The 25,788-nt window shown below is 34.9% G+C and overlaps 1 protein-coding gene and 1 long non-coding RNA gene across 8 annotated transcripts; both read right to left on the reverse strand.

Moving 5' to 3' along the window:
• Positions 1-4,108: 4,108 nt before the first annotated feature.
• Positions 4,109-11,648, reverse strand: LOC132064507 (uncharacterized). Of its 7 annotated transcripts, XR_009416565.1 has the most exons (6): positions 10,843-11,648; positions 10,458-10,632; positions 9,549-9,589; positions 5,159-6,779; positions 4,869-4,992; positions 4,109-4,718 (listed from the first exon to the last, which is right to left on the reverse strand). It is a non-coding gene; the product is annotated as an uncharacterized LOC132064507 (long non-coding RNA). The 7 variants fall into 7 exon arrangements; XR_009416567.1 differs by lacking the exon at positions 10,843-11,648 and having other exon boundaries at positions 4,869-4,940; positions 10,458-10,774; XR_009416563.1 differs by lacking the exon at positions 10,843-11,648 and having other exon boundaries at positions 10,458-10,774.
• Positions 11,649-11,921: 273 nt separating this feature from the next.
• On the reverse strand, positions 11,922-25,788 carry LOC132064506 (mitotic spindle checkpoint protein MAD1). The gene is made up of 16 exons (XM_059457505.1): positions 25,554-25,788; positions 24,240-24,339; positions 23,694-23,854; positions 22,190-22,387; positions 21,971-22,063; positions 20,942-21,058; positions 18,059-18,306; positions 17,188-17,359; positions 16,744-16,854; positions 16,454-16,657; positions 15,111-15,273; positions 13,359-13,446; positions 13,207-13,276; positions 12,651-12,779; positions 12,386-12,424; positions 11,922-12,160 (listed from the first exon to the last, which is right to left on the reverse strand). Exons 1-16 carry the CDS (start codon positions 25,728-25,730, stop codon positions 12,071-12,073), a joined length of 2,160 nt encoding a protein of 719 aa, XP_059313488.1. The 5' UTR covers positions 25,731-25,788; the 3' UTR covers positions 11,922-12,070.

Raw genomic sequence — 25,788 nt, forward strand, 5'->3', positions numbered from 1 at the left:
TTCTTCGGGGCTGCGTTTCATGCCCGCAGTACGGACACTCGGTTGGTGATCCTCCACCTAGGACTTCGCTCACCGTGTGGAGAGCTCCATTGTTCCGAGCCTAAGTCATTTTGGTACGCATCCTTTGATATAGACTTATGCATATCCGAGGTACGGGGGCTGTCCGTCATATTTCACTATTATACTCTTAAGTGTCCGTAGACATGTGTGGGTTGTATATAGGTTTTGGTCAGACTATATCGATATGGTTCGTTTTGGATATTCTCGTATATAGTGGCAGCCTTGTCGGCTTGCATATTATGTTATGTTTTGGTTAGTTGTGACTCCTCAGGAGACAGGTTCATTATGATATATGACGTTATGAGTCTATAGCTTGCTTTTACAAATTTCCATATTATCCTTAGTTTCAGTCTGACTATATCTAGCAGGTTCGTATACGAGTGTCCAGCTCGGGCACTAGTCATGGCTCATCGGGTTGGGTCGTGACAAAAGTGCTCAATTGGGAAAAGTCTATGCAACAAAAAAAAAATTATTGTCAAAAGTATTTTTTGCAATAATAATCAATCTGTGTAGTGTGTGTTGCTTCATGTTCTCTGTATGACATGACACAAAAAACTTTGATAGGATTATGCCGCAATAATAAAACAAATCCCAGATATGACGAAATGAGTCTATTCAGCATATATTCATCCACTGAATCCGAGAAACACAATTTAAAGTAAAATGCAAAACAAAATAAGAATTGATGAAAAGCGTACGTAGTGCAGGAATTCAACAAGATTTGCATTATGTACAAATCCCAGAAATGACGAGATCTAACGTCTATTCAGAATATTCACTGATACCCAAGAACACAAGTCACAGTGAAAGGCATATAATAGTGCAGGAATTATTATAAGATCATAATGGAAAGAGTTTGCCGATATGTGGTGTCCACGTGTATGTGCTTCTTTATTTATCTATTTATTTATTCCCCAAACTATTTGGTTGAAGCCAATGTATCATTTTGTCGGCAAATATTGACAAATTTAAGTACTGTGAGATTATATATCTAGTTCCATTAATTAACTTCTTGACGAATGAAGAAAAATCCCATAAATGTTGAAGATTAATGGAGCCTTATATATATATCACTGGAAAAAAACAGAGTTATGTTATATTAGTGGCATTTTGGCTCGTGGACTTTGTAATTGTAATGATTACAACAGCTATGCAAGCAAAAAGAGACCTCCATTTAAAGTAAAAGATTTTTCTAAGTAAAATATATAATAATGGCTATAAAATGCTTTATCAAAAAAAAAAAAAAGGCTATAAAATGAGAAGTTGCAATGTGCATATATTCAACAATTAAGTAGAAAAGGATGGAAGTGAGTGGAAGGAAACCAAAAACATAAAGAGGAACATTTTTTGTGTTTTATCGATCGCATTTGTTTTGACGTTTAATTCACGTATTGAAAAGTCTCACTTTGAGGGTAAAACGCTCATTATCAATAAAGGCGGAGCCAGGAATTTTACTTTATTGATTCTGGATCACAATTACTTTTGTTTACTGAATTCTTGATAGATTATCGTATATATTGAATAAAAAATTTAACATAAATATTTACGTGAGATTAATTTCATTCCCAAAGCTCAAACATGAGATTAAGAATAAAAAGAATATTTACGACCCACTACAATCTTTGACCTCTCGAAAGGGGGGAATTTTGATGTGTTATATATGTTGAGTGCTTATATAACTACCAATTAACTTTAACCTTTTTGACAATTTTCTAGCTCCAAGAGCAATATGTGGATCTACTATGAAAGAATTGGTTGGATTGATTAAAACTCATTTGCTCAATATCTGCCTTTTCCTAAAAGAAAAAATGAATCTACAAATGTTGACTCATTCTGATTGTGTATGGTGCTAATGGAATACAAGAAAGCATCTCTATCCAGTAATCCTTATTTTTCTAACCGGAAACAAGAAGTCATAAGACATTTCTTTTTATTTATCTTACTTTTGTTTAATTGTTTTTTTTACTCATAAAAGAGACAGGTGGCTTTTGACTTCTTTTTTTTTCTTTTTTCTTTTTTTTTGGCAAAAGCATACACATTACACATAATTGGTTTGTTAAAAAATAATTCTGCATTTCGAAGAATTGATTCTAAGCAACAGCTGTGATTGGATTTGCTTGTTCCCCTGGAAAGATGACTTAAAACTTATAACATTGGAACAATATATAATTATAAAGTACGAGAAAATGAAGGAAAAAAAAAGATATTTATATATTACTAAACTTATTTCCATGTACACAGTCGGAAAAAAGAAAAGGTATCAAATTACATAGCGGAAAAAGAAGAAAAGAATTATACATGCCCTCAAAGAAAAGAAAAAGAATTTCTTAAAGGATTGGTTTTGTGGTGAAATAAGCCAAAAATTCTAATTTTCTTAGTAGGCGTTTGGCCATAGAAACCAAAAACAATTTCACTTTTTTCAAATTTTCGTTGGAATTAGGGAAATAAGTGTTTACTAAGGTTTTGCAAATAATGTTTGATTGTTGAGATGTAATTTTCCTAAAAAACATAAAATATGATTTACACCCCAAGTTCTAAAAACTAGCAAAACCACCCAAAGCAATTAATAAATATAACCAGTGTGAGAAATATAACAATTATACTTGAGATTAGCTTATGGAGTGCTCGAAACTGATGGTTTCTTTCCATTAAAAGGCTGCAACTGGGAGGCTTACTAGTGTACACAAAAAATATAGCATCTCTAAATATGATTTTGTTGCAAAATTCTCACCTACTTCTTTTCTTTTAGAGGCTTTTCAGCACATGATGTGCAATGTTGTTGGAGTGGAGAGCAACATAAATTGCCTCTGACCAGTGAAAAATATTGTATGAACTTTTAGGGTAAAAATTGAGCACATAAAAACTTTTGCGGTAAAAATTGAAAACAAAAAAATAAAAGTAGAGGTCCAAAACAGAAAATGGAAAAAGTGAAAAAAGTAAAAAAATAATCCAAAAAAAAAAGTGAATAATTCTGATTTCTCATAGCCAAACGGGTCCTAATTCTTGAGATTTCTAGGTTGTTGTACGCTAGAAGGACAATAAAAACTAAAAGGTCACGAAGTAAAGAAAATCTCCAAAGTAAGCCTATTTCCGAGTACTCATTCACAAATAAATCAAAAGTAATGACGTATTCATTAGATTAATAAGTTAATGGGATTTACAGACACCACCTAAATTCAAAAGCAATGTCTCTTCCTTGTCTCCCACATTGTCCACATTTCCCCAATTTCTCCAACATTTCCACTGCTTCGTCATCGAAGCTTATAAGCCTTTTAACAATATAGGATAGGATTATATGTCCAGCATAATTTATTACACTCTTTTGCCGGCAATTCAATTGCTTATTGGCAGATAGATGTTAGCAAGAAACTTTAATTTTGTAGGGGCTGATTTTGTTACGGGCTATGATGCCGCCAATTGTCAATTTAATCCACTAAACACACAAGAAGTATCCTAAAACTTATAGGAAAACTAGTAAAATTGTCCGCTCGTACAAACTTATTTTTTGAAATTTTCTAATATTAAAATTAATCATCAAATCAAAATATATGAGATTTCAAGTTTAACCAATCTTATAATTATCAATTAACTTGAGTTTTTCTCTGATTTTTCATCATTGTGGTATTGCTGAGTTTCTACGGATAGTTGATCTCTTTTCTTAATAATCTTTGTAGTCCTTTATGTTTTCCTCTTTTGCTTTCATTTCAATTTGTTAATTTCTCTTTCTTGTTTCCCTACCTATTCATTTTTTTGGAAAATTATCGAATATAAAAATAATTCAACGATCAATATAATTTTCATAAAATAGTCCGAAAATAGTTAAGCCATTGACATTATCGAGTCTCAACATGTTGAATATAGCATGAGAACATAAAAACTCTTGAATTGTTGGCTCGCTTGATATATTTGGTACATTACTCTAGTATTGTTCTTTTTTCCTCGAAAATACACCATGTTAAAATGTTGACGAATACAAAAAGGTAGAAGGATGGCAATTATTCAATTCACATTGAAAAAAAAAAAAAAAAAAAAAAAAAGAATGTTCGTGTGACAAATAAAATTCAGCTACGATAAAATTCACATTCGATAAATGTGCTTCCAGGAGAGAAAAAAAAAAAAAGCCAAGTCATAGACAAATACGGATATTGTGCCCATAATGGGTACGGTGTCCCCCAATAATTTAACCTCCAGTATATCTCAATGTACTTTCATATTGAAGTGACGTGCACAAGTAAAATCAACCGTCCTGATTGAAGCCATGTCAATATTCTCCTCACTTTTTCTGTCTCCACATTCCTCTTCATACATGGCAAACAATATTTTACTCCCCTTGCTAAGTAACGTCTATAATCGAGCAAAGATCACTACCACTCTATTATTCTCAACCTCCCCATTTATTCAAGTGTGTCCCAAGTAAAAGGATTACACAATAATACTGGGTTACCTTGGAAGCTTCAGTCCTCGGGAAACAGTATGGATAAAGAACATAAAAAAAATCCAAAGTTGAATAATACTTAATAGAGAAAACAGGAAGTTCTTCAGAGCATGCACATTTATGTGCAGGAACAAACGAAAGTTATCATTATATCTCTTGACCTGCCACTTGAAAGTGATGAAGAATTAAGTAAATCGCCAGTTCTATTGGTGTTGTTAGAGTACTGCAGAAAATGGAGAATGACAATACAACGTATTAAAGAAATTTGTCAAATTTAAGGGGACAAAATAGAACCAAAATACAGTATGTATATTTAGGTAAAAATATATAACAAAAAAAGAGTATGACTTGTATGTAAATCACAGAAAGGCACCTCCATAATGGCTTCATGGCACGAATGACTTCCCTCCCACTACGATTAACTCCACGATCATCACAGTTAGCGCTGGAAATTAATGGAGAATATCATCAGTCCTGAATTGGCTTTACCTAAACAACTGTAGATAATGAATAACCCAATTCAATATTTCTCAATAGACGGGAAAAAATATATAACTGATATTAAACAAGTAATTTTTTTCTTCCACTCTGTTTAGCATAGAATAGGAGAAGTAAAAAGAATTTTGAATACAGTTCGGTTCAATCAAGACTGTTGATTTTTACATGCACGCATGACTTCAATATAAAAGTGCATTGAAGATACACCGGAGGTTAAATTACTGGAGGGGATACCCGTACCCATAATACTAACTACTGAGTATAAACAGAAGAACTGTAACATATTTACGATCAATACTTTTTCATATAATAGATAAGCATAAAATTGAAAGAAGGCAAAACGGAAAAGACTTGACTCCAGGGCTTGCAAAATACATCAATAACGGAATCCTTTATAATATGCTCCGTCTTACTTTTTACCTTTCCTTCTCTAGTTTGTTGTAGGCGCTTATTTATTGTCTTCCTATTTTCCGCTAAATCCAAAATCTACTCTTTCTTTTCTTATAAAATCTTCTTACCATCTTAAAATGTCTGCCACCTTTATCTATAAATTCAATGAAGGGACTGTTGTGCTTAAAAAAGTATTCACCGCATTAACAACATGTGTCATAAAACACATTATGAAAGCATCTGCACAACTCAATTAGGCTGTAAAATCATGTCTTCAAGAACTTAAATATACCAACAGCAAGTATTTTCTTATTGGATTAAAAAGATATAGAAACTACACTGTATGCAATCTTCAAATTTCTAGAAGATTGAATGAAAAAAGTTGTAGCTTCTCCATCTGAAAAAACTACATAAATCCGAAGCTAATTCAAGTTTCAGCTAACGACTATAAAGCATAACTCAGGGGAAAACTTCACTGCCGAAAACTAATTTTAGTTGAAGCATTCAAAACCTCTTCAAAAGAGCAGTAGCATATAACTCTCTGACATGTTCATTTAAGGGTGAAACGTGTTACTGATACATATCATCCTTTTTCTTAAATCAAAATGTCCGCATCAAGATATCTTGAATCCATACATCAAGAAATGAATAAAAATTGAACTGCTTGGGGAAATTTAATATAAATGGATAGAAAGAGGAACTTAGTGACCTGGTATAAGAAAATATCAAGCATCCACTCCAAAACTATTTTCAATACCAAATCAGCACGTATAATTCATGTGCCTCCTTTATATTCTCATCAAATGAAATGTAGTTACATTGTAAAGCAAGGCTAGAACTTCACTATCGTGGTGTCGTATATGTGTGCCGTTGAATATCAAATTTCACGGCATGATATCTTGCATCACAACAACACCGGTGAAACCAAACTTTATACAGTAATTTTTTTATGTTTTCCTCCTTCTGATAATAATAAATGCAATTACAGACCAAGTACACAAACACATAGAGCTTTACATAGTACTTGCATATATCAAATAAATAAATGTATGTCCCTTTACTAACAAAAACTTAGCCTTCTAGATAAAGCAGTTTACAAAATAAGGAAATTGAAACATAGGAATATTACCAAATCGCAACTATCATGCTCAAAGTCTAGGATTTGACAACAACAATCTTATTCAGAGGATCCAAAGAGCGCAATGAATTCAGGCACTCATTCCTTGCCCTACCTCTTCGTAGAATGTGTATGATCCAATCAGATACTTCTTCTTGTCCATTATCCAAAACTATCTCATGTGTCGGTTACACAAACAACTCAATACTATTGAGCACCAAGTAGCACACAAACTAACATAGCTCGTAGGCAGTCTGCCGAAATTTGGATCCCAAAATTCTGCATTAATCAAAGCATAAAGCAGAAAACTTTAAAAAAAAAAAAAAAATCGAAGTACAGGCAAACCAACTCGAGCACGTTCGTACAATCATCAAAACCAGAGCCTTAGAAGAAAAAGAAGAGAGCTTAGAACATAAAATCAGCAAATACATAGCAGAGCTACTAATGCAAAAACTATGTTGTCCAAAATATTGTATGGAAGACTCTCTTCCTTAAAACATAAAGCCTTAAGTCGTATAATAGTTGCCCACAAATATTGCAAATTTTTCCTTCTTTTTTTCTTGGTTGCAGCCTGCTCTACGCATGATCTTGAATGACGGTTAATCTACATAAAAAAATCAGCTTTATTTCTTTGTTTTCCACCTTTTAACTATATTTTTCATTCTGCAAGTTCTGAGTCTGAATTGTAGTTAAAGTCTTATCTCTGCATACAGATTGAGAATTTGAAGGCTTCCAAGACAATGACCGCAAAAGGTAAACGTCTAACTTCAGTTATCGACAATGAAGTCCTTTACGCTCAAGCATTTGGAAGATTGGTAAGTTGTCGCCAGCTTTTCATAAGCATTTGAAGGATTGTTAAACTGTCACCAGCTTTTCATAAAATTCATGGTGATCGATCACACGAACCTTGTGGCAAATATTGCTGGCAATTGCATGGAAGAGAACAAACGCAAGGCACTTAAAATGAGTCCAGTGGCTTACTAATCAGTAAGAACCTCAATGTCTCGTTTTTTCCATTTCGAAGCAACACTCTCTATGTCACCGATTCTGCATAAGCAACCTACCACACCTACAACATGAATTGGGAGATGTCGTGGAGTGGGACTGTATATAAAGCGAGCACACATGGAATCTATGGAAACTAAAATGTCACGACCCAAACCGATGGGTGTAAATGTCACAGATATAATCGAGATACTAAGGAAATGTGGGTGTTTAAATCATATATAATAATGAACGCTGAGCAGTCACATTTAACCCAACATAACAAAATATAAGCCGAATAATGTACGGGAATATAGAATGTAGACGCATCATATATATAAGGAGAGGGGAATCTATGTCAAAGGGAGTACAAAATACTCCGGAACAATCTTCGTTAGATCATTCGTACCTCTTGACGGCGAAAATGTCGAGTGTGTACTTTATATAATGGAAAAGATACGTTTTTTAAATCTCATATATAAATACGTACCTAAAGGTTCATACACAGTCGGTGAAATATATATAATATACAAAGTGTTACGCGGATCAAAGAATATGGAAAGCACAAATAAGAATAAAATCAGAATCATATACTAGTTCTCGTTCGCTGCTTTATAGAAAAAAAGGGTAACTTTACATATGGAGCCTTTTGAAATGAATAAAATTTTTTACTCACTTTGAAATGCTAGTTCTTAAAATACAAAATGTATGTCTGTTCTTTCTTCCTATCTTGACATAAATCCATCTACTTTTGAAGACAAGAAAGTTCTATTAGAAGTCATACCATAGGAATCATGCCTTTGCCAAGAAAAAGCATAAGAATCTACATTTAAGAGGATTCACACAATCGTTAGACTATCGTAGTATAAGAACAAACTATTTTATATTGAGGATAGGCTAAGAGAAGAGACAACAACAATAGAAAGAAGGATACACAATTATTTAACGACTTTAAATAAGCCTTAAATAACACCAAAAGAGAAAGATTACCTCTTTTCTTGTTGCAGCAATATCCTCAATATCCCGCTAAAATCCACCACAAAACAATACTAGAATCACTGCATAAACCACTACTATATATTGCTCACTTTTTATTCCTCTCTCTCTCTCTTCTAATTTCTGGAAGCAAATCTGATGTAATTATATAACTCGGGGGAACCAAGAAAGTACGCGTTTCTGCCTTCAAAATGTAACGTCCATAATTCTCTACTCCGGTGTCCTATCGACGTTTATTCGTTGGAAACTAGAGATTTTGCTTTTGTTTACAACACTTCTGCTAAGAGATATTCGCCCCTCAAGTTGAACCAAAAGTTTCACACAAAACTTCACCCATCCTTTCTTTTATCACTTCCACTCATTTCCAAAATCATTACCTTATATACAACTTCCTCATTAAATATACTTAATAAGAGAGAATTTTACTTAACCATAACTCAACGTACTTATGCTTCAAATTTGATAAGTGCTCTTCGAAGATACGGGGTGTAACATAAAATAAACTGTAAATGTCACAGAGTTTGCGAGTAAGAAAATGGTGTTTAAATCAAAGACGCACCTAAAGTAATAATGTAGTATAGAATGTAGACGTGATAAGGAGAGGGGAGGGGAGTACAAGTACGAATCTTCGTTAGTTCGTTGACGGCGAAGTACTTTATATAATGGAAAAGTACTTGTAAATCTCGAAAACGTACCTAAAGGTTCAACACAGTCTAAAGTGTTAGCGGATCAAAGTGGAAGGCACAAATAAGAATAAAATCAGAATCATATACTAGTTCTCTTGTAGATCAAATTATGAGTTGAAATTATTTTTACTTGCTAGATGTATGTCTGTTCTTTCTTCCGTATCCATCTACACTTCTATTTCAACCTTTTGCCAAGAAAAAGCATAAGAATTTTGTATTAATAAGAAAAAATAGATTGAGGATAGGCTAAGAGAAGAGAGCAGAAAGAAGGATAATTTTTTTAAAATGCAGAAGATTATTTGCAGAACCTTACACTGCATAATCTATATATAATTAGAAGCTAGTAATAATATAACTAGGGAACCAAGAAAGTACACCTAACCTTCAAAATGAAAAACTTGTGATGATTCCAAATATACCCCTCTTTTTTATTGGTTAACGCCTTTAGTAGTTAAATATTATTCTATCGGGGCTAAATATACCCCTATCGTTAGAAAGTTTCAAAAATACCCCTCATTTCTAACATATTAATTTTTTTTAAAAACAATCTAAAATTTTGATTTTTTTTTAAAAACAATCTAGAAAATTAAAAAAAATTTAAAAAATGGCTATTATTAAAAATCTGAAAGTTTTTGGTTTTAATAAAACTCGTTTTATTAAAATATATTCTCGTAAATTGGATATTTTAGTTAAAAAATCTTGAAAACTGTAAAGGATTTTTTTTTCAAAAAAAAGTGTCCTAATTTTTTTAAATATGGATTAATTTTAAAAAATCTGAAAAACTGATTTTTAAAAAAAATCATTTTTCAGATCTTTTAATAAAAAAAATACAATTCTCCAGAATATTTTTTTTTTAAGAAGCGGGTTTTATAAAATCAAAAAAAAAAAATCAAATTTTTAATAAAAGCCATTTTTAACAAATTTGTTTTTAGAAAAATCAATTTTCCAGATTGTTTTAGAAAAAATTACCACGTAGGCAATAGGCACCACATGTAATAAGTTAAACGCTATATGTAAATGTCCATGTCACCCAATTTAACGATGCATCATATGCGAAATACGTTAAATAGAGTGTATTTTAAACTTTGCTAACAAAGTAGGAATATATTTGGCCTCAACTTCAGAAGGGGTTATATTCGACTATTTTACTACTGCAGAGAAAAAAAGTTTACTTAATAAACTAAAATAGATGAGTATATTTGACCCTTTTCCTTATTAAAAAGTAGGAAATGGCAACAAAGATAAGAAACTTCCACTTTATCAAATTAAGAGACAGGAAAGAAAGTAGTACTTTACCCCTGAAAGAATAGACCATTGTTGAGAAATTCTTGTAAGTGGTTTCAATCGGGAGGAGAAGATTATGGGAGGAGACGTTTTTTCCTTCTTGCAATTAATTAGGGCTTTATGTTCAATGGTGACGCTTGGAGTTCTTTGTAAAACATCCGTCGGTGGAGTAATTAAATGCTCTGAGTGAAGGAAAAAAAGAGAAGCATGAAGTGAAAATTCAAAAAAAGAGAAAAAAAAAAAGAGAAATAATAGATATATAGGATTGCTGGCTTAGGAGCGCTCCCCGTCAGTGGGCATAATGCCCTGCTTTATATAGATATATAAATACCCAAAACTTGTATTAGAGCTCCAACTACACACCAAAACTTTGCAAAAGGCGTATTACTTACACAACAAAGACCACTATGAGGCCGGCTGATGCTATACCGGCGTTGCCTCGTGTCAAAAGATTTGCTTACAAAAATATTTCCTGAAATTATTAGATATGAAAAGTGTTCTTATTTCTTAAGGTGCTCAAGTTGATATGGTCGACATTGTTTCTCATATCCTAAAGAAATTGAATTCTAGACTTTTGGTTAGATCGAGATTGAATTGCCTTGCTAGGATTTGACGTTTAATGGTTACAATTTCATCCAATATCTATGAAGTACAGGTCGAATCCCCATAACCTCCCCTTCCCCTAATTGGACCCCACCAAAAGAAAAGGACTAAAATTTCGTGTTGAAATAACCACACCAAGTCCCAAAAATTCAAATGTAAAAATAAAATTAGATAAGTTGAAGTGGAAGGGTAGCGAACAAAAGTAATAGCGCTCTTTTTTAGAAAGGGAATTTGTTGTTTATCAAGTTATCAAGCTTACAACCATAATGGTGTTTTAGGATGAACATCAACCTAGCTACTATACTGGAATTGTCATTTGGATTATTTATAAATTCACAATGTTAAGGAGATAAAATGTAACAAAGAAACCACTGAAGAATGACGCTTCAGATCCAGGTAAATAAAGCACTTGCCATTTCTGACGGAGATGTATCCATCGACCTACGGTTTTTTCTACAAAATATTTCCCAATTTAGAGTGAACTAAGAAAATTGATAAGCTGGAATTCCCCCTCTTCTGCCACGTTCTCTTGTTTAACCGAGTCTCAAATCCAGAAGCTGCAAATGTGGACAAATTATGGGTGTGTACGGAAAATATTTTTTAATTTGTCAAATATTCTGAAAGACATTCTCTCTTGGAAAACAAATTCTTGAAAAAAATGAGGACAATGACTTTCCTAAATAGAACTAGAGAAAACAAGTTTTACAAGTGAGTTTACAACTTCATTGTCTCCTCCTCACCCACCCAACACCCCCAACACTTGACCATCCCATCCCCTGCCACCCTCGAACCCCCACTCCCCACCCACACTAACCAAACACACCCAACCTTCACCTAGATAGAATTATTAATTGCAGAAAACGGCATAGAGACATGAAGATGCACTTATTCGGTTTAAGCTTAGTTACAAAATTGGCACCAACATTAACACTTTCCAATAAATCAGAAAGAACATCAGTCTAAATTCCTATCGCCAGCCAGAGAAAGGGAACGAAGAAACCGCCATGTGTTGTTACATCAAGACAATGTTCTCTTGTTGAAAGATTCTACAGTTAAATTGGCTGTGAAGGCAGGTATTGAATTCATTCTTCGAATGAATATTTCAACCTGCAAAACAGAATACCCCAACACTTTAGAAGGTTGAATACCTCTGCGCTACCAGTTTTTATGTAGCTAACAATGATAAAGCCAGAAAACACTAACTGCTGAAAGATGAAAGCTGACAACTGATAAACAAGAAAGATTTATCTATCACAATATTAGCAAACTGATGACGATGATGCTAGAAATTAGCTGTGCAAAAAGGCTTTTCTAGAGATCGTTGATAAATACCTGTTGGGATATGTCAGGCTGAGAGGTGTACTTGTTCGTCTGAAAGATCAAAAGAAGGAAAATTTATTATTGTGCTTCTTCAAAAGTAAGAACTCAAAAGACACCTATGTGTTTAGTTTATCTGTGAGTTATACAACGTTTAATGCTAGCAATGTGCCGAACTAAAGCACAAAAGGCATTGTATGAATGTTGAAATTGCTGGTAACAACTCTGTCTCATGCTTCAACCAACCAAAAGCCCACAAAATGAAAACATGAGATCTTACCAAAATGTTTGTATTCCCTGATTCATATTCAAATTCAAGCTTTTCATCATCACTTTGAGCATAAATTGATTGAAGCATAAACCTTGTAACCGGTATTCCATCTGGACGCTGGTGATCATCCATCACAATCTGATTACACAATTCCGATTACTGTTAAGTGCTGAAATGGTGCTAGCTTAAAAGCTAGAAGCTTCTGCAATACACATACTATACACATTAACTAAGTACTTTCAGGTGATATTTAACTCAAACAACACCTCTTTCTGGTGCATAAGAAAGAACCCACAAGCCACAAAAATGCTTTTCATGAAACAATCTACCTTTTCAACTAATATTGTCGTGGAGGAAGATTCACCGTGCACTTAATGAAGATGCTATTGAAGAAATGCCAACAAGACACCCCATCCACCCCACCTCCATTCACAGCCCCCAGACTTATGTTCACACTAGTGGAATTAAAACATATTGGTGAGATACCAACTAGACTACGGAGATATTTCTAGTGGCAAAATATATTAGGTCGAAATATAGTCATAACCCAGGAAGCATGTAATACCTTATAGCCAAAAAGTTCACAGCATGCCCTTCTGAAAACAGAGATCCTATCAGCAAAAACTGTCTTGTATCTGACGAATGATTAAACTTAGTTTCCGACAAGAACAATAAATCAATGACAATACAAATGCTGAGAAATCCTGAAACCTTTACCGCTCCTCACGCTTTTCTAATGTTGCTATTTGCTCTTTCAACTGCATAATCTTTCCAGAAATATAAGAATCAACCATACCCGCATCAGCTGCATAATTGAGAGGTAATGAATTAGAAATAATAAGGATAAACTGATACAGATTATTGGATGTCATTCACACACTGCAACAATGGGATGTACATTCCTTGGTTTATCTCTTTTTTTCTGAAATGACCTCTGCAACTCAATCACGAACTACTTGGTCCGCTATAAATGTCCTCAATATCCATTTAACTCGATGTGGACCTATTTCATTAGTAATCATTAAGTTCTCTTTATTTTTTAATAAAGGGCTAGATAATTTATCTTTTGGGACAAATAAGGATCCACTAATACTACAGGTCTCTAAATTCTCTCCAGACATACAAACTTTGTAAACAAACAAAAATGGCTTCTAACGAACTCCGGATCTAATGTAAGCATACCATCACCATTATGCCTTAATCATAACTAGCTGGTCTACATGGATCTTTTGCTTCCATCACCTAATTGGATCTTTTGCTTCCATACTGTTTTGCTCTCAGCTAAGTCTGCATGGATTTGGAAATATTATGTCTTGAGACAACTCCACATGTAAGTCTAGGTCTATTTCATCCCTTTTTAACACCTTCAATGATCATTATGTGACACCTACCGATCAATGTGTTTGGAGAGACAGTCCAACCATCTCAAACGGTATTTTCTCATTTTCACTCTCCGAGTGCACTACTTATATTTTCTTTCGCCGGTGATGATTTCTAATCTTACTGCATATTATCTTAACATCTACACTTCAACATAATTCATCTTGTAAATATTGTTCAGCCTTGGAGACCTAACACTCACTCCCAAAAATTGGTGTTTTCAAAATACATATATATTTTACTAGTTTTATGAGTCAAGCAGCTTAAACCAGCCTAAGCAAGGAAATTTCCAAAGTAGATATATACTTTGATACATCATTTACGAGTTCCACAGTACAAAATAAAAGATGAATCTTTTAGAGGGAAAACCCACTCCAAATTGTTTGGAGAATTTCTTAATCAAGAAGAAATATCAATCTTTATAACCTATGTTGAATAACAGACCAAAGTGTCGGATATAGAACCGGATCTAGAGGTCGGATTCGTCACGATCTAAATTTTAAGATAGGAGGGCACTGAATGATCCTGGTACGGATATTGGTGTGGGATTCTTTTAAAAAATAATTCAAAATCCTAAAAAATAGAGTTATAAAACCTAAATTTTGAGATATTCAACTGTGTTGTCGCAGAGAAAATATTGATCAAGAGGAGAATCTCTGAAGGAGATAAAAGGAAAAGGAGTGACATAGAAATGGGTTATAGGCTATATAACAATAATTCCGTTTTCTTCAATTTCACCATAGCTTTTTGTTTTGATTACATAAATCATTGAATCTGTCCGGAATTTCTCCTCGATTTTGGTCAAAGTACCCAAAATTGGTTGACCAGATCGGGTACGGATCCCACACCCACACCCACACCCACACCCACACCCAACAATTGTTGCGGCACCGAAAGTGAAGAGTCCGAGCAACATAGTTTATAACAATGTCGAATAACAGACCAAAGTGTCAACCAAAATAGAACCAAGGAGCACAAGACTGGAATAATTGTAAGACAACTCCATTGTGGTCTGTTTAATAATAGGAAAAGGCACTGAATGACAACAAACTACAGGCATACATGCACTTAAAATTGAATTGTGTGCACCTGACTGCTCTTTTAACTCTTCAACAGCCAGCAACTTCTCTTTTGTCTTCTGCAACTCGTTCTGAAGAGCCTCTATTGTTTGTTTTGCCTCATTTTCAACTCCCAGGGTGTTGACCATTCGCAGAACTTTAGTATTGGCAGATGAATAATCCCCGTGCCCTAACTGCAAGGGAACCCAAAGTAACGTAAGGATACTAAAAATGGGTTATAGGCTTATAACATTAAATAATACCATCTCATACAAACACTAATCTAAAGCACCAATGATGTTTCATTTCTAGTAAGAGATATACATGTGCGTATTCCATAACGGCATAAGAAATAGAAAAAAAATATTTTCTCCAAAAAAAAATAGAACTGAAAGTAATTTCTGCAGCAGACTGCATCCTCAGTGACGTTGAAATTTCATTAGGTAGATAACAATGAATGCAAATGGAGACAAGTCAGCATGGTACTCAAAACAATTTTATCGACATATATAACATAATTCCCTCAGGCAAAAGGTTCACTTAGCAGTCAAGTAGCTTGACCTATAATGCATATCAAGAAACATAGGACAAGTGTCACTCCATCTTCCATAAAATAGGCAAAACAATCAAGCGTACAATATCAGCATCATTAATGGGATTTAGCATATGATAAGATGGATATAAAACAAAAGGAAAACAAGACCTGAAATTTCTACACTTATATAGCAAGGATGATTATGTTCTAACTCTATACAGCAAAACAAAAATATGCTCTAACTTGCTCAAGTACATTGAGAAGTCATAAGAGTGTTACAAAATGAATATAGACTACATTTAGTAAATGTAGATAGCTTAGGAAATATACAAAGATTCATAGGATATCATCTTTTATGCTTTTCCTTAATTAGAACCTAGGTATATGTATATATGCCTTTTACATTATGGAATAAGATACAAGGAAATTCCTCCACATCTCTGTTTGTTTACATGGTATCAGAGCCAAGTCCTTCCCCATTTGGGCCCCCATGCTATATTGTCCACGCTCTAGTTGGGCCTGGGGCCTGGGCGTGAAGGGAGGTGTTAGAGTGGGTTAGAGTCCCACATTGGTTGGGGAATGGACCGGTGGTCTGTTTATATGGACTTGGGCAATCCTCCCCTCATGAGCTAGCTTTTGGAATTTAGGCCCAAGTGCCATATTTTACACACAGATATCTAGAACATGAAATTCTTATGTTTCATGCATGAACAGCAGCCCATTACCATTTCCGGGTTGTTGTTGTTGTTGTTGTTGTTGGCTTTGTCACTTGTCTGAAATATATATTTTAAGAAAATTCAAAAATACAACAGTACGAAGTATGTAACCCAGAAAATAACCTTGGACTCCAAGAGAGCTATCTCAGAACGTAAGCGGTCACCCTCCCTCTCCACAGATTTTATTCTTCTAGCTTCATTATTTAGTTTCTCATTGAGAAACTTTATTTCATTGAGCTGACGAATATTAACTTCTTTCTGTTCAGATAAACTGCTCTCCAGTTCCTTTATACAGATTTCTTTCTTGGCGAGAGATGCTTCAAGCTCCTGTAGTCAGGATATAACTACCACAATTAAGCAAAGAACAATCATAAGGTAATTTGTCAAAAGCCAAAAAGGGTAGGGATTATAACCTGAAGAACAGCTCCACTGGCCAGTTCATGACCACTTTCAACACTCTTTTGCTTCCTGAAGTCCTCAATGACATTTTTCAAACAGTCCTTTTCCTCCATAACAGAAGCAAGCTACAACGAAAATTGAGAGAAAATAAATTAACAGGTTAAAAAGCACAGAGACAGCCAGGAAAAGGTAAACTCTGAATCTAGAGGCATAGGATTATCGAAAGAAGGTAACCATAATTTTTATGCATGCATTCCACTGTTTGGGAAGAGTAATATCAACACAAATCCTAATAAGGACTCGATTTATGAAAACCTACTTACCTAGACTCCAAAATCAATTTTCATATGGCGAAGTTCCCAAGCTACGAATCAAGAAGAAACAGAGACCACGAGGAAGAGGGAAAAACAATTTTACAGTAACTAATTTCGGAAGCATCAGATGCAAAACATACTAACCTTCGACTCAATCCTCTTGATTTCTGATTTTGACGATTCTGCCTTCTCCTTCGCAAGTACAGCCTCATTCTCTGCTTTCCTTTTCTCAAGCTCAGCAGCGTCGAGAGCCACCTCCATTTGCTTAAGTCGGGCCTGGATCTCACCCACCTTCGTCATGCTATCAAGCACTTCTCTGTTCCCCAGAAAAGGAAACAAAAACTCTTGAATGGAGTACCAATTAGTTGGAGACGAAAGCAAGGCAAGAAAATCATGGAATTTCCACCCCAACACATCTGAGAGAAAGGGGACAGAAATTTCCTTTCTCCTTTTCCCTTTATACAATAAGTCAATTTTCACATAAAGCAGTTGTATCTCTTAATACTAACTATTGTAACAAAAGACAAAAGATAAGTGCAGGAAATCAAGAAACTGAAAATATTGAAATGGTACAGTTTGAGTCACCCGAACTAAAACTTCTTTTCAAGGTGTGAAAGATGTGCATCATCTTATAAAATTACATGCCCGAAATATACAGGTAGACTTCCTATATCTGAATCGATGAATGGTTCTACTCAATCCACTTTAATTGCCGGATAGTGCACATTATACTACTCAAGCAAAAACAACAACGGTTGCCCAAAGAAAAAGAAGGGAACTGGCAGAATTCACTCTGGAATAGAATTAGACAACTAAGAGGAAATAGTTAGACAAAATCTTTCCAAATTAAAGTCAATCACTAGATCAGCAAAAGAAACTACTAATCGACCTACGGTTAGGCATCAAAGAAAAGCATGAAGTTAGAAACAGAGCTCATCCATGAACATACTTGCTTCAGAACGAGAAAGCTTTAGTAAGGACCAAAATGAAGGAAAAAACTCAATCAACAGCTTACCTCTGCAGAGCCGCAAACTTGGGAGGCACATCATCAGCACATGATGCACCAGGAATGTCTTTAACCATTGATTTCCAAGCATTTAGTTCATTCTCTAACTTCTCCATATCCCCTTGAAGCACTGCTAGTTTTAGCAGCTCCGACTCTGCCCTCTCTCTCCGGCCTTTTTCCTCAAGTATTTTTTCCTTCAGTAACTCTATATTTTCATGAGATGACTTCATCTTTCTTGCTTCACGCACTTCAGTCTCCTGATGAGGAAGAATCAGGATATATGAATTAAACATTTGCTAACCTCTTTTTTTAGCTAATACCTAAAAAAACTTAACTGTCCATGTTTTGCAAGTTTAATACTCAAATTATGAGATTGCCCCTCTGAACTATAACTTTTTTTATCTATAACTCCCCCTGCAATGCCAAGTGGCATAGAGAGTGACTTCACTCTCTTTGTAGTCTGTAGGGCCAAAAGAGCATCCATGTGGCATTTTACATTCATTTTTTAAAATTAGGTATTCTTATTCCTTATTTGCTATTTTTTCTTTTCTAATTCATGTTTTTCTTCTTCAGAAATTTACATTTTTTGCTAACAACAGTAAACTAGTTGAATCTCATAACCTTGAAATAAACACCAAAAATAACTTAATAAAAAAAATGACACGCTCAGCTGCAAATTACAACTAAATTTATCAACACTGATAGACAGAGTTGAAAAGACACAACTTATGACGTGCACAACATTCATTTTAGGGAAAAGGGTTCAAAACACACTCAAACTTCTACCAAATTGCTATAACTTTCCATTGGGGGTCCTATGACCCCCCCCCCGGGACTATTTTAAACCTAAAATATTGACACCATTAAAACATCATCCCCAAACATTTGTTGCAATGTGTAATACACGCTCCTATATTCTCTAGTAGTACCTTTTTATTTTTCTTTATTTCCCTATCTTTCATAATTTATTTATTTTTCGTCCTTTTCTAGTTATCATTTCATTCTGAACAACAACTAAGTTATTATCAAGAAGATTTCCATTACAATTTTGAGGATCTTTCAAAAATTGAACCATGAACATCTGAAGTTATTTAAATTTCATGTAACTTTGCTTTGAATATTGAATTTCTCTCTGAATCTTTGCCTGTAGGTAGATCAAATGGTGGAGAATCAGCTCCAAGTGTTGAATCAACACGAATTAACCCAGAATTGGAGAGGGAAATAATTCTTTGTTGCCCAGGCGAAAATACAAAGAAAATTGAGGCTGCTTGGACTGAATTTGTGGATTGTGATTCCTGGGGTTTGTGCGCAATTATATTGCGCTTCAAATGGTTGTGGCCCGGTGGTTCAATTCCACCAGACGGTGGCACGGTGGCCAGATCGCCACTGGTGGGCTGCTTGTCGCCACTGGTGGTTCAATTCCACTGGTGGGAGAAGATGAAAATTCAGTGGGACCATGACTGAGTTGCAGAGATGTAAGAGAGAAGGGGCTAGATAGAGAGAGAGAGAGAGCACAATCTTCCAATTAAGAAATGACACTTGCATTAGTTTTTTTCCTATTTACTTTTTGCCTGTCATCACAAGAGAGTGAGCACATTTTAATCGTTTATGGTGTTTTAATAGAATTTTACAGTAGAAGTTTGGTGTTTTTAACCTTTTCCTTCATTTTAAGTAAGTTTTTATATCCAATCTTTTTCAATTGGGTTTATTATTATTGAGTAAATATGATTTTGTTCCCATTTGCAAATAGGTTTACTGTAATTGGTTAATTTTGTTGTTTTACTGTTAATTAGGAATATGAGTTTTAAACTGAATTTACTGGTATCAATTAAAAGTTGTTGGACTTTAAAGAAGGAAAAAAATCAATAAATTTAGATAAGGCATGAAGAAAGAACAAATAAGAAACATTTTGTTTTACACTTAAATGTTTAACTTTCGGCTTCCTTTTTGTTTTTGTTTTTTGTTGTTACTGCTATTTTAGAGTTAGCTTTATTGACTGAGTTAATTTTGTATCATAAAATTCAGGATTTTCAATTAAGTTTATAACTTTTTTATTATTTTATTTTTGATATTACTATTACTATAAGTGTATGAGTTTCAACTAGTTTACTGCTATTAGCAAAAGATGTAGACATTTGAAGAAGTTAAAAAATAAATATGAAAAGAAGAATGAAAAAAGCAAAAATAACAAATAAAATATACGAATAATTAACTTTAAAAAATGAATGTAAAATGTCACATGGATGCTCTTTTTGACTTACCTTCTAGCTCTCACACACCACAAAAGAGTGAAGTCACTCTCCATACCACTTGGCACTACTTTGGGAGGTGGGGTGGGGAGGGGAGGGATAATTTGGGAGGGTAACAATACCACCCCATAGTTTAACCATTAAACTTGCAAAACATGGATTAGTTTAGGGAGGGTTTTAATCTTTTTCTTTTTTGAGAAATAAACCAAAGTTGAAATTCTTTATAGTAAAAAGTGGCACTCAAAAGAAATGTTCTGATAACCAGTGGGATAGTCATCCAATTAGTCACTAATCCAGCATAGTTAAAATTTAGTAGAGCAAAAGAACTTCAAGATATAAGATCAATCTTTTACCCCCTTCATAACAATCTCATGAAAGCTAAAAGGACAAAGCTCCCTATATTGAAGCTAATCTAGAAACTAGCAGGATTTACACAGCTTATTGTGGAATTATTCTCTTTATAAAGTTCCTTTCCAGATAATCACATTATTAGCTTGAAACTGATTATCTTAGTCATGACACAGCACGAATTTCTCATTACTGTAAGTGCTAGTAATAGCTCTCACTAGAACTTGCAACTCAAAGAACTAACAAAAAGCATTTAACTGCACACTGGACTATTATAAATGAGGATATAACTTACATAGCTCCGAAGTTCCTCCTGCAAATGTTTCACCAAAATGTTGTTGTCACTAGAACAACCTTCTTGAAATGTGAAATTTGACAGTTTCTTCTCTGCTTCAATTTTCTGCTGCATGCACTGGAAAAAAACAAGAGAAAATTGTAATTTCATTATAATTAAATAATGCCAAAAATGGTAAACTAACAAACAAAAGATGATCCAAATGACAAAAAGAAGAATAGACGGAAGAAAACACGCAAGGCTACACTCTAACATCGCAGAAAATGTGATTTCTGCATGCATGTCCATCAATTGTCAACCTAATAACAAATATGATACTAACCAAATACTGGGGCAAAATTTACTGGCATAGCAACTTACTATGCCATGGAATCAACATTAATACAGGGTAAATGCATATTCAGTACAAACATCCATACATCATCATGCAGACAACTGCGACAATTCTAGGCACTCTGCCACACTTACTACATTTTTCCCCTGAGCAGTTTTTACACTTGCCAATATTTGCCAAGCAAGGAAGGCATGCACAACTGCAGAACAAGAATCCACCATAACAATCAAATATAACTAAGTACATCCGGTCCCACCCACTCCATGCAAATTTTTTTAGATGAAGTAAATGATTTCATTGCAGGCATCAAGCAGATGCATAGTAGTTACAAAAGTAGAATAGCAAAAGGGCCAGCACTCCATGCAAATTGAGAGGAGTTATTCGTAGAATAGCCATTACATAATAGTTAATACCCGTGTTTTCTGTAAAGGCCCGTCCTGTCTCCAATTAGACCTTCACTTTTATTTGAAGCCGTAAATGTTATGTTGCAAGTCCATAGAGGATCTCGTTGGATAACATTCTACAACTTATGCAATTATATTTTAAAATGACGAAAAGCTTCATCAAAAGAATCTGAAATTTAAAAAAGAATAGATAAACCTCCACTCTCCTTGCTCCAGCATATGCTTGTGCGGACTCATTGGTGACATTTAAGACAAAGAAAGCAGTAATTCTAGGGTAGAAGATGCATTGACCTCGTCAAATCTCTTCCTTAGTTCTTCCAGCTGCTCCTTCAGCAGAACTGACTCTTTCTCAGCATTGTTAGCTCTGAATTCCATTCTTTCAAGCTGCATAAAAGCATATTAGATATTGAATATAACACCTTATTTTGGATATTGAACTTCACACAGAGCAAGCTATGTATTAGTTATAAAACCAGCACTTTTAGTTAATTTCACGGAACAAATTCTTACATTTTTACTTATTTTTGTAATAGAAAACTTGGATTCACTTTTCAGCTGCTCAAGCTCATTCCGCAGGCGACTTTTCTCTCTTTCTATGCTTTCCGACACACTATTAAGATTTCTCTCTAAAAGACTTGCTTTTTCTTCTGCTGCAGCAGCTGATGTCTCAGCTTTTTTACGAAGATTCATCTCGTGTTGGAACTTCATCTAGAAGACAATGAGATGGTAGATAAATTATATCACATATGGCAAGAAGGAGATAACTTAGAAAGTTATAAAGATTAAGCACCTCAAGAATTGAGAAAAGCTAACAAAAAAAGCCTTGAATATAAAAATGAATAGCTCGAGGTATGTTACCACCCATGTCATTCAGCGACTATGTTGCTATAGATTGTTACTTAAAGAAGGAACTAACAGAAAACTCCTGTTCTTATTCTGCTTATACGTCGTGTCAAACTTGAGCATTACAATATTACGACTTATGACTAAAGTATGACTTGTGTTGAGCATGGAGGACCAAGCCAGCACGCCTCAACAAATGATAGATGTACACATTATAAGTCACAAATCAGCGGCATTATCATGGTAACTTGAATACTATGGTCTCTGCTACATTTTTTTCATTTGGAAATAAAAAAACGTTATAAATTTTGAGAATCAGTCTAATCAGATTAAGATAATGTCTGGCTCGCTTTTCTACTGGGGCCGTGTTCAGTCTTGGTGTGGTTCCGCCTCTTTGCAGGGTGATGACTCCAATAGCTGTGGAGCACAAAGCGCCAAAATTGGCTTGGTTTCAAGATGTAGAATATATGTAGGATCTCATCTTGACACATATTCAAAGTGATTGGCAAGTGGAAACTGCTAATTATCCTTGCAGTGTGATATTTTGTCTACAAACCAATAGAGATCTTCCTAAGATTTTTTATTCAAAAAAATTTTAAAATATATATAAAGAGCAAGTCTCTCTCTGTAGGCGTAATTATCGCACTTAATTGCCTTATATTTTTAAGTTAGTTTTACAGATTAAACAAAATTAATGGTAACGTCGGATATAGCTGGTTTTCCGCAAAATCTATTTCAATAGAGCGTATGATGTCGATGGCCCGAGGTAGAGCACTCAATGGGCTGGGGTGGCCTCATTTCGCCTTACCAAGCCCAGGGAAACTCCGAATACAGGCCTAGCAAAGTTAATCGCGGTGTCCCAGCTTAAACTTTTGACTTGGTAAAATAGAAGGGTCTACCGAAGCAGGGAAGCTCTAGGGCGAAGAGAGTGGGAAAGTGTCTGATTCTGCATTTTCAATGTCCCTGTGAAAAGGCCCACTTGCCCACACCTCTTCCCCCCAACGAAGCGCGAACGTTGGGGGCCTCGCATTCTTACCCTCTCGAGCAAGCGACTACATCTTCAAAACTCGTACATCGGCATAAAAACATGACACAGACCAAAGAGAACCCGCTGATTCTTCTCAAGAATGTGAAATGAAGATGATGAAATTTGACAATTAACATCTAGCACCTCAAGTTCACTGCACAACTGCAATTGTTTTCTGAGCCGTTCTTGAGAAACGTTGACCTCCTTCATTAGCTGGTCCTGCAGAGCCTCTTCGCGCCCTTTAGAAGCAGCTAGTTCTTGCTCTGCATTGAGGAATTGATCACGAAATTTCTTCCTTTCAGCATCTGCATGTGTAATGCATGACATCATGCAAATTAAAATCAATAACACCCCCAGTTTACTTTCCAGAAAAGGTGAATTTCAAACATATAGTCATTCTCCCTCCAATGGAGAAAAGGGTTAGTGGTGAATAGGAATAAAAAAAGAAATAAAAAGAATGTAATAAATACAAAGGAAATTGACAAAATAGAAGAAAAAGCATGCTGGTTGCTATAGAGGAGTCAACACATGATTAGGGACAAAAAAGGCGTGCAATATCATTCCAAGTATAGTGCATAAAATTGAGCAATCGAAGTAGGAAAATTTTTAAAGTCTGTCAAAATGACAAGGGGAAACAAAAGCATGAAATTAGTCAATCATATTTCACAAAATTGGAAATTCATGACTCACCAGCTTTAAGATAATCATTGTTTAGTGCTTCAAGTTTGGATTGGTTATCACGAGCTTGCTTTTCTGCACTGCTTAAGGCATCAAAAAACTCTGATTTCACCTGATAATAGAATATTTTTTATAGCTATAAGCAAACTTGTAAAGGAAGTCCCAAGAACTGAGTACAATAAATAAACAAGGACCCATAGAACATTCATTGATCAATATAAGAGACATGTGAATGCTAACATGCAGGAATATATTATTTAGCTCAAAGGTCTTCCATCATCTTCTGTCATTCTATGTAATTAAGACCTGAAAGGAAAAACTGCATGTAGGTCCCATCGTTCGGACTAACTTGGAAGTCATATTTATCCTTCGGCATACTCACAGTATCCATATGCGCTACTCGAGATTAGCTCAATTTGAGTCCATCTTAGATGTACATATAACTTTGTTTTTTGATAAAGTAAGTAGATTTTGGTTATCAAACAAGATCAAGTAGATTTTATTAATGGAAGGCACAAATCACATGCATCCAAGTAGTAGATCCACAAGTAGAAAACAACGTTCTTACTTCTTAGTATTATTTTTTTTAATTACATAGGGGAAATGGGGAAGGGGATTACAAGGTGAGGAACCGACTGAGCTACTAAGATCCCCCCAACAGTGATCTTATTAATTTATGAGACAAGCTTTGCTTGTGATTAGCTCATTGTGCAGCAGCTCGGCTTCAAGTTGACTCGAGAATCAATAACGAGTTGGCTTACACATCTAAGGCCAAATTCACTCAACAAATGAATAAAGCTCAAGGAATCAACCCAAGTTTGAAAGAGCATAACCCAGGTCTTAAGTCTTTAGACATGAATTAATTAGCACCCCAAAAAGCAATATTACTTACTCTATCGCACTGAAGTCTGGAAAACCCTCATTAGGGGATAAACGAATAAATACCCACAGTCAAAGGTGTGGATGCACCTACTCTATTTGTCTCGAGATATGCATAAATAGTTGAAATTTCCACTACGACGGTAAAAACAAAAAGTATGTGCTTCCTAGGTCCGCACCAACTGATTTAAAATTTTGAATCCACCCCAACAACACATGCCCAGTGAAATTCCACAAAGTGGGGTCTCAGGAGGAGGGTAGAGTGTATGCAGGCCTTACTCCTACCTTGGAGGTAGATAGGTTGTTTCAGATAGACCCTAGGCTCGAGGAAAACCAGGTAGGAAAAGGAAATACGATAAAATAATACGAGAATGGAAGTAACAGAAATAGTTGAATTGACCGTAAAAATGAATTGGATATTGGGGGAATTGGTAAGTGAAGAAATACCATTTGGCGGCATTGATAAGTGCAGAGCATTTGGTCGGAAGATTGAGGGTGATTGTGATGGTGAGATGATAAGGGTGTGTCCTCGAATATGACGAGCGGCCTATTGCCGCCGGAGCTGGGACTACTTCCATCTTCCTGTTGCGCTTTTCGCTTCAATGGTGGTGTTCTCACTATCATTATTCTTTCACACACTATTTGCTTTCTCTTGTCTGATCATGTAACGGAGAAGCAGCTA

This window comes from Lycium ferocissimum, chromosome 7, assembly GCF_029784015.1.
Source record: "Lycium ferocissimum isolate CSIRO_LF1 chromosome 7, AGI_CSIRO_Lferr_CH_V1, whole genome shotgun sequence".
NCBI classification, from domain to species: Eukaryota; Viridiplantae; Streptophyta; class Magnoliopsida; order Solanales; family Solanaceae; genus Lycium; species Lycium ferocissimum.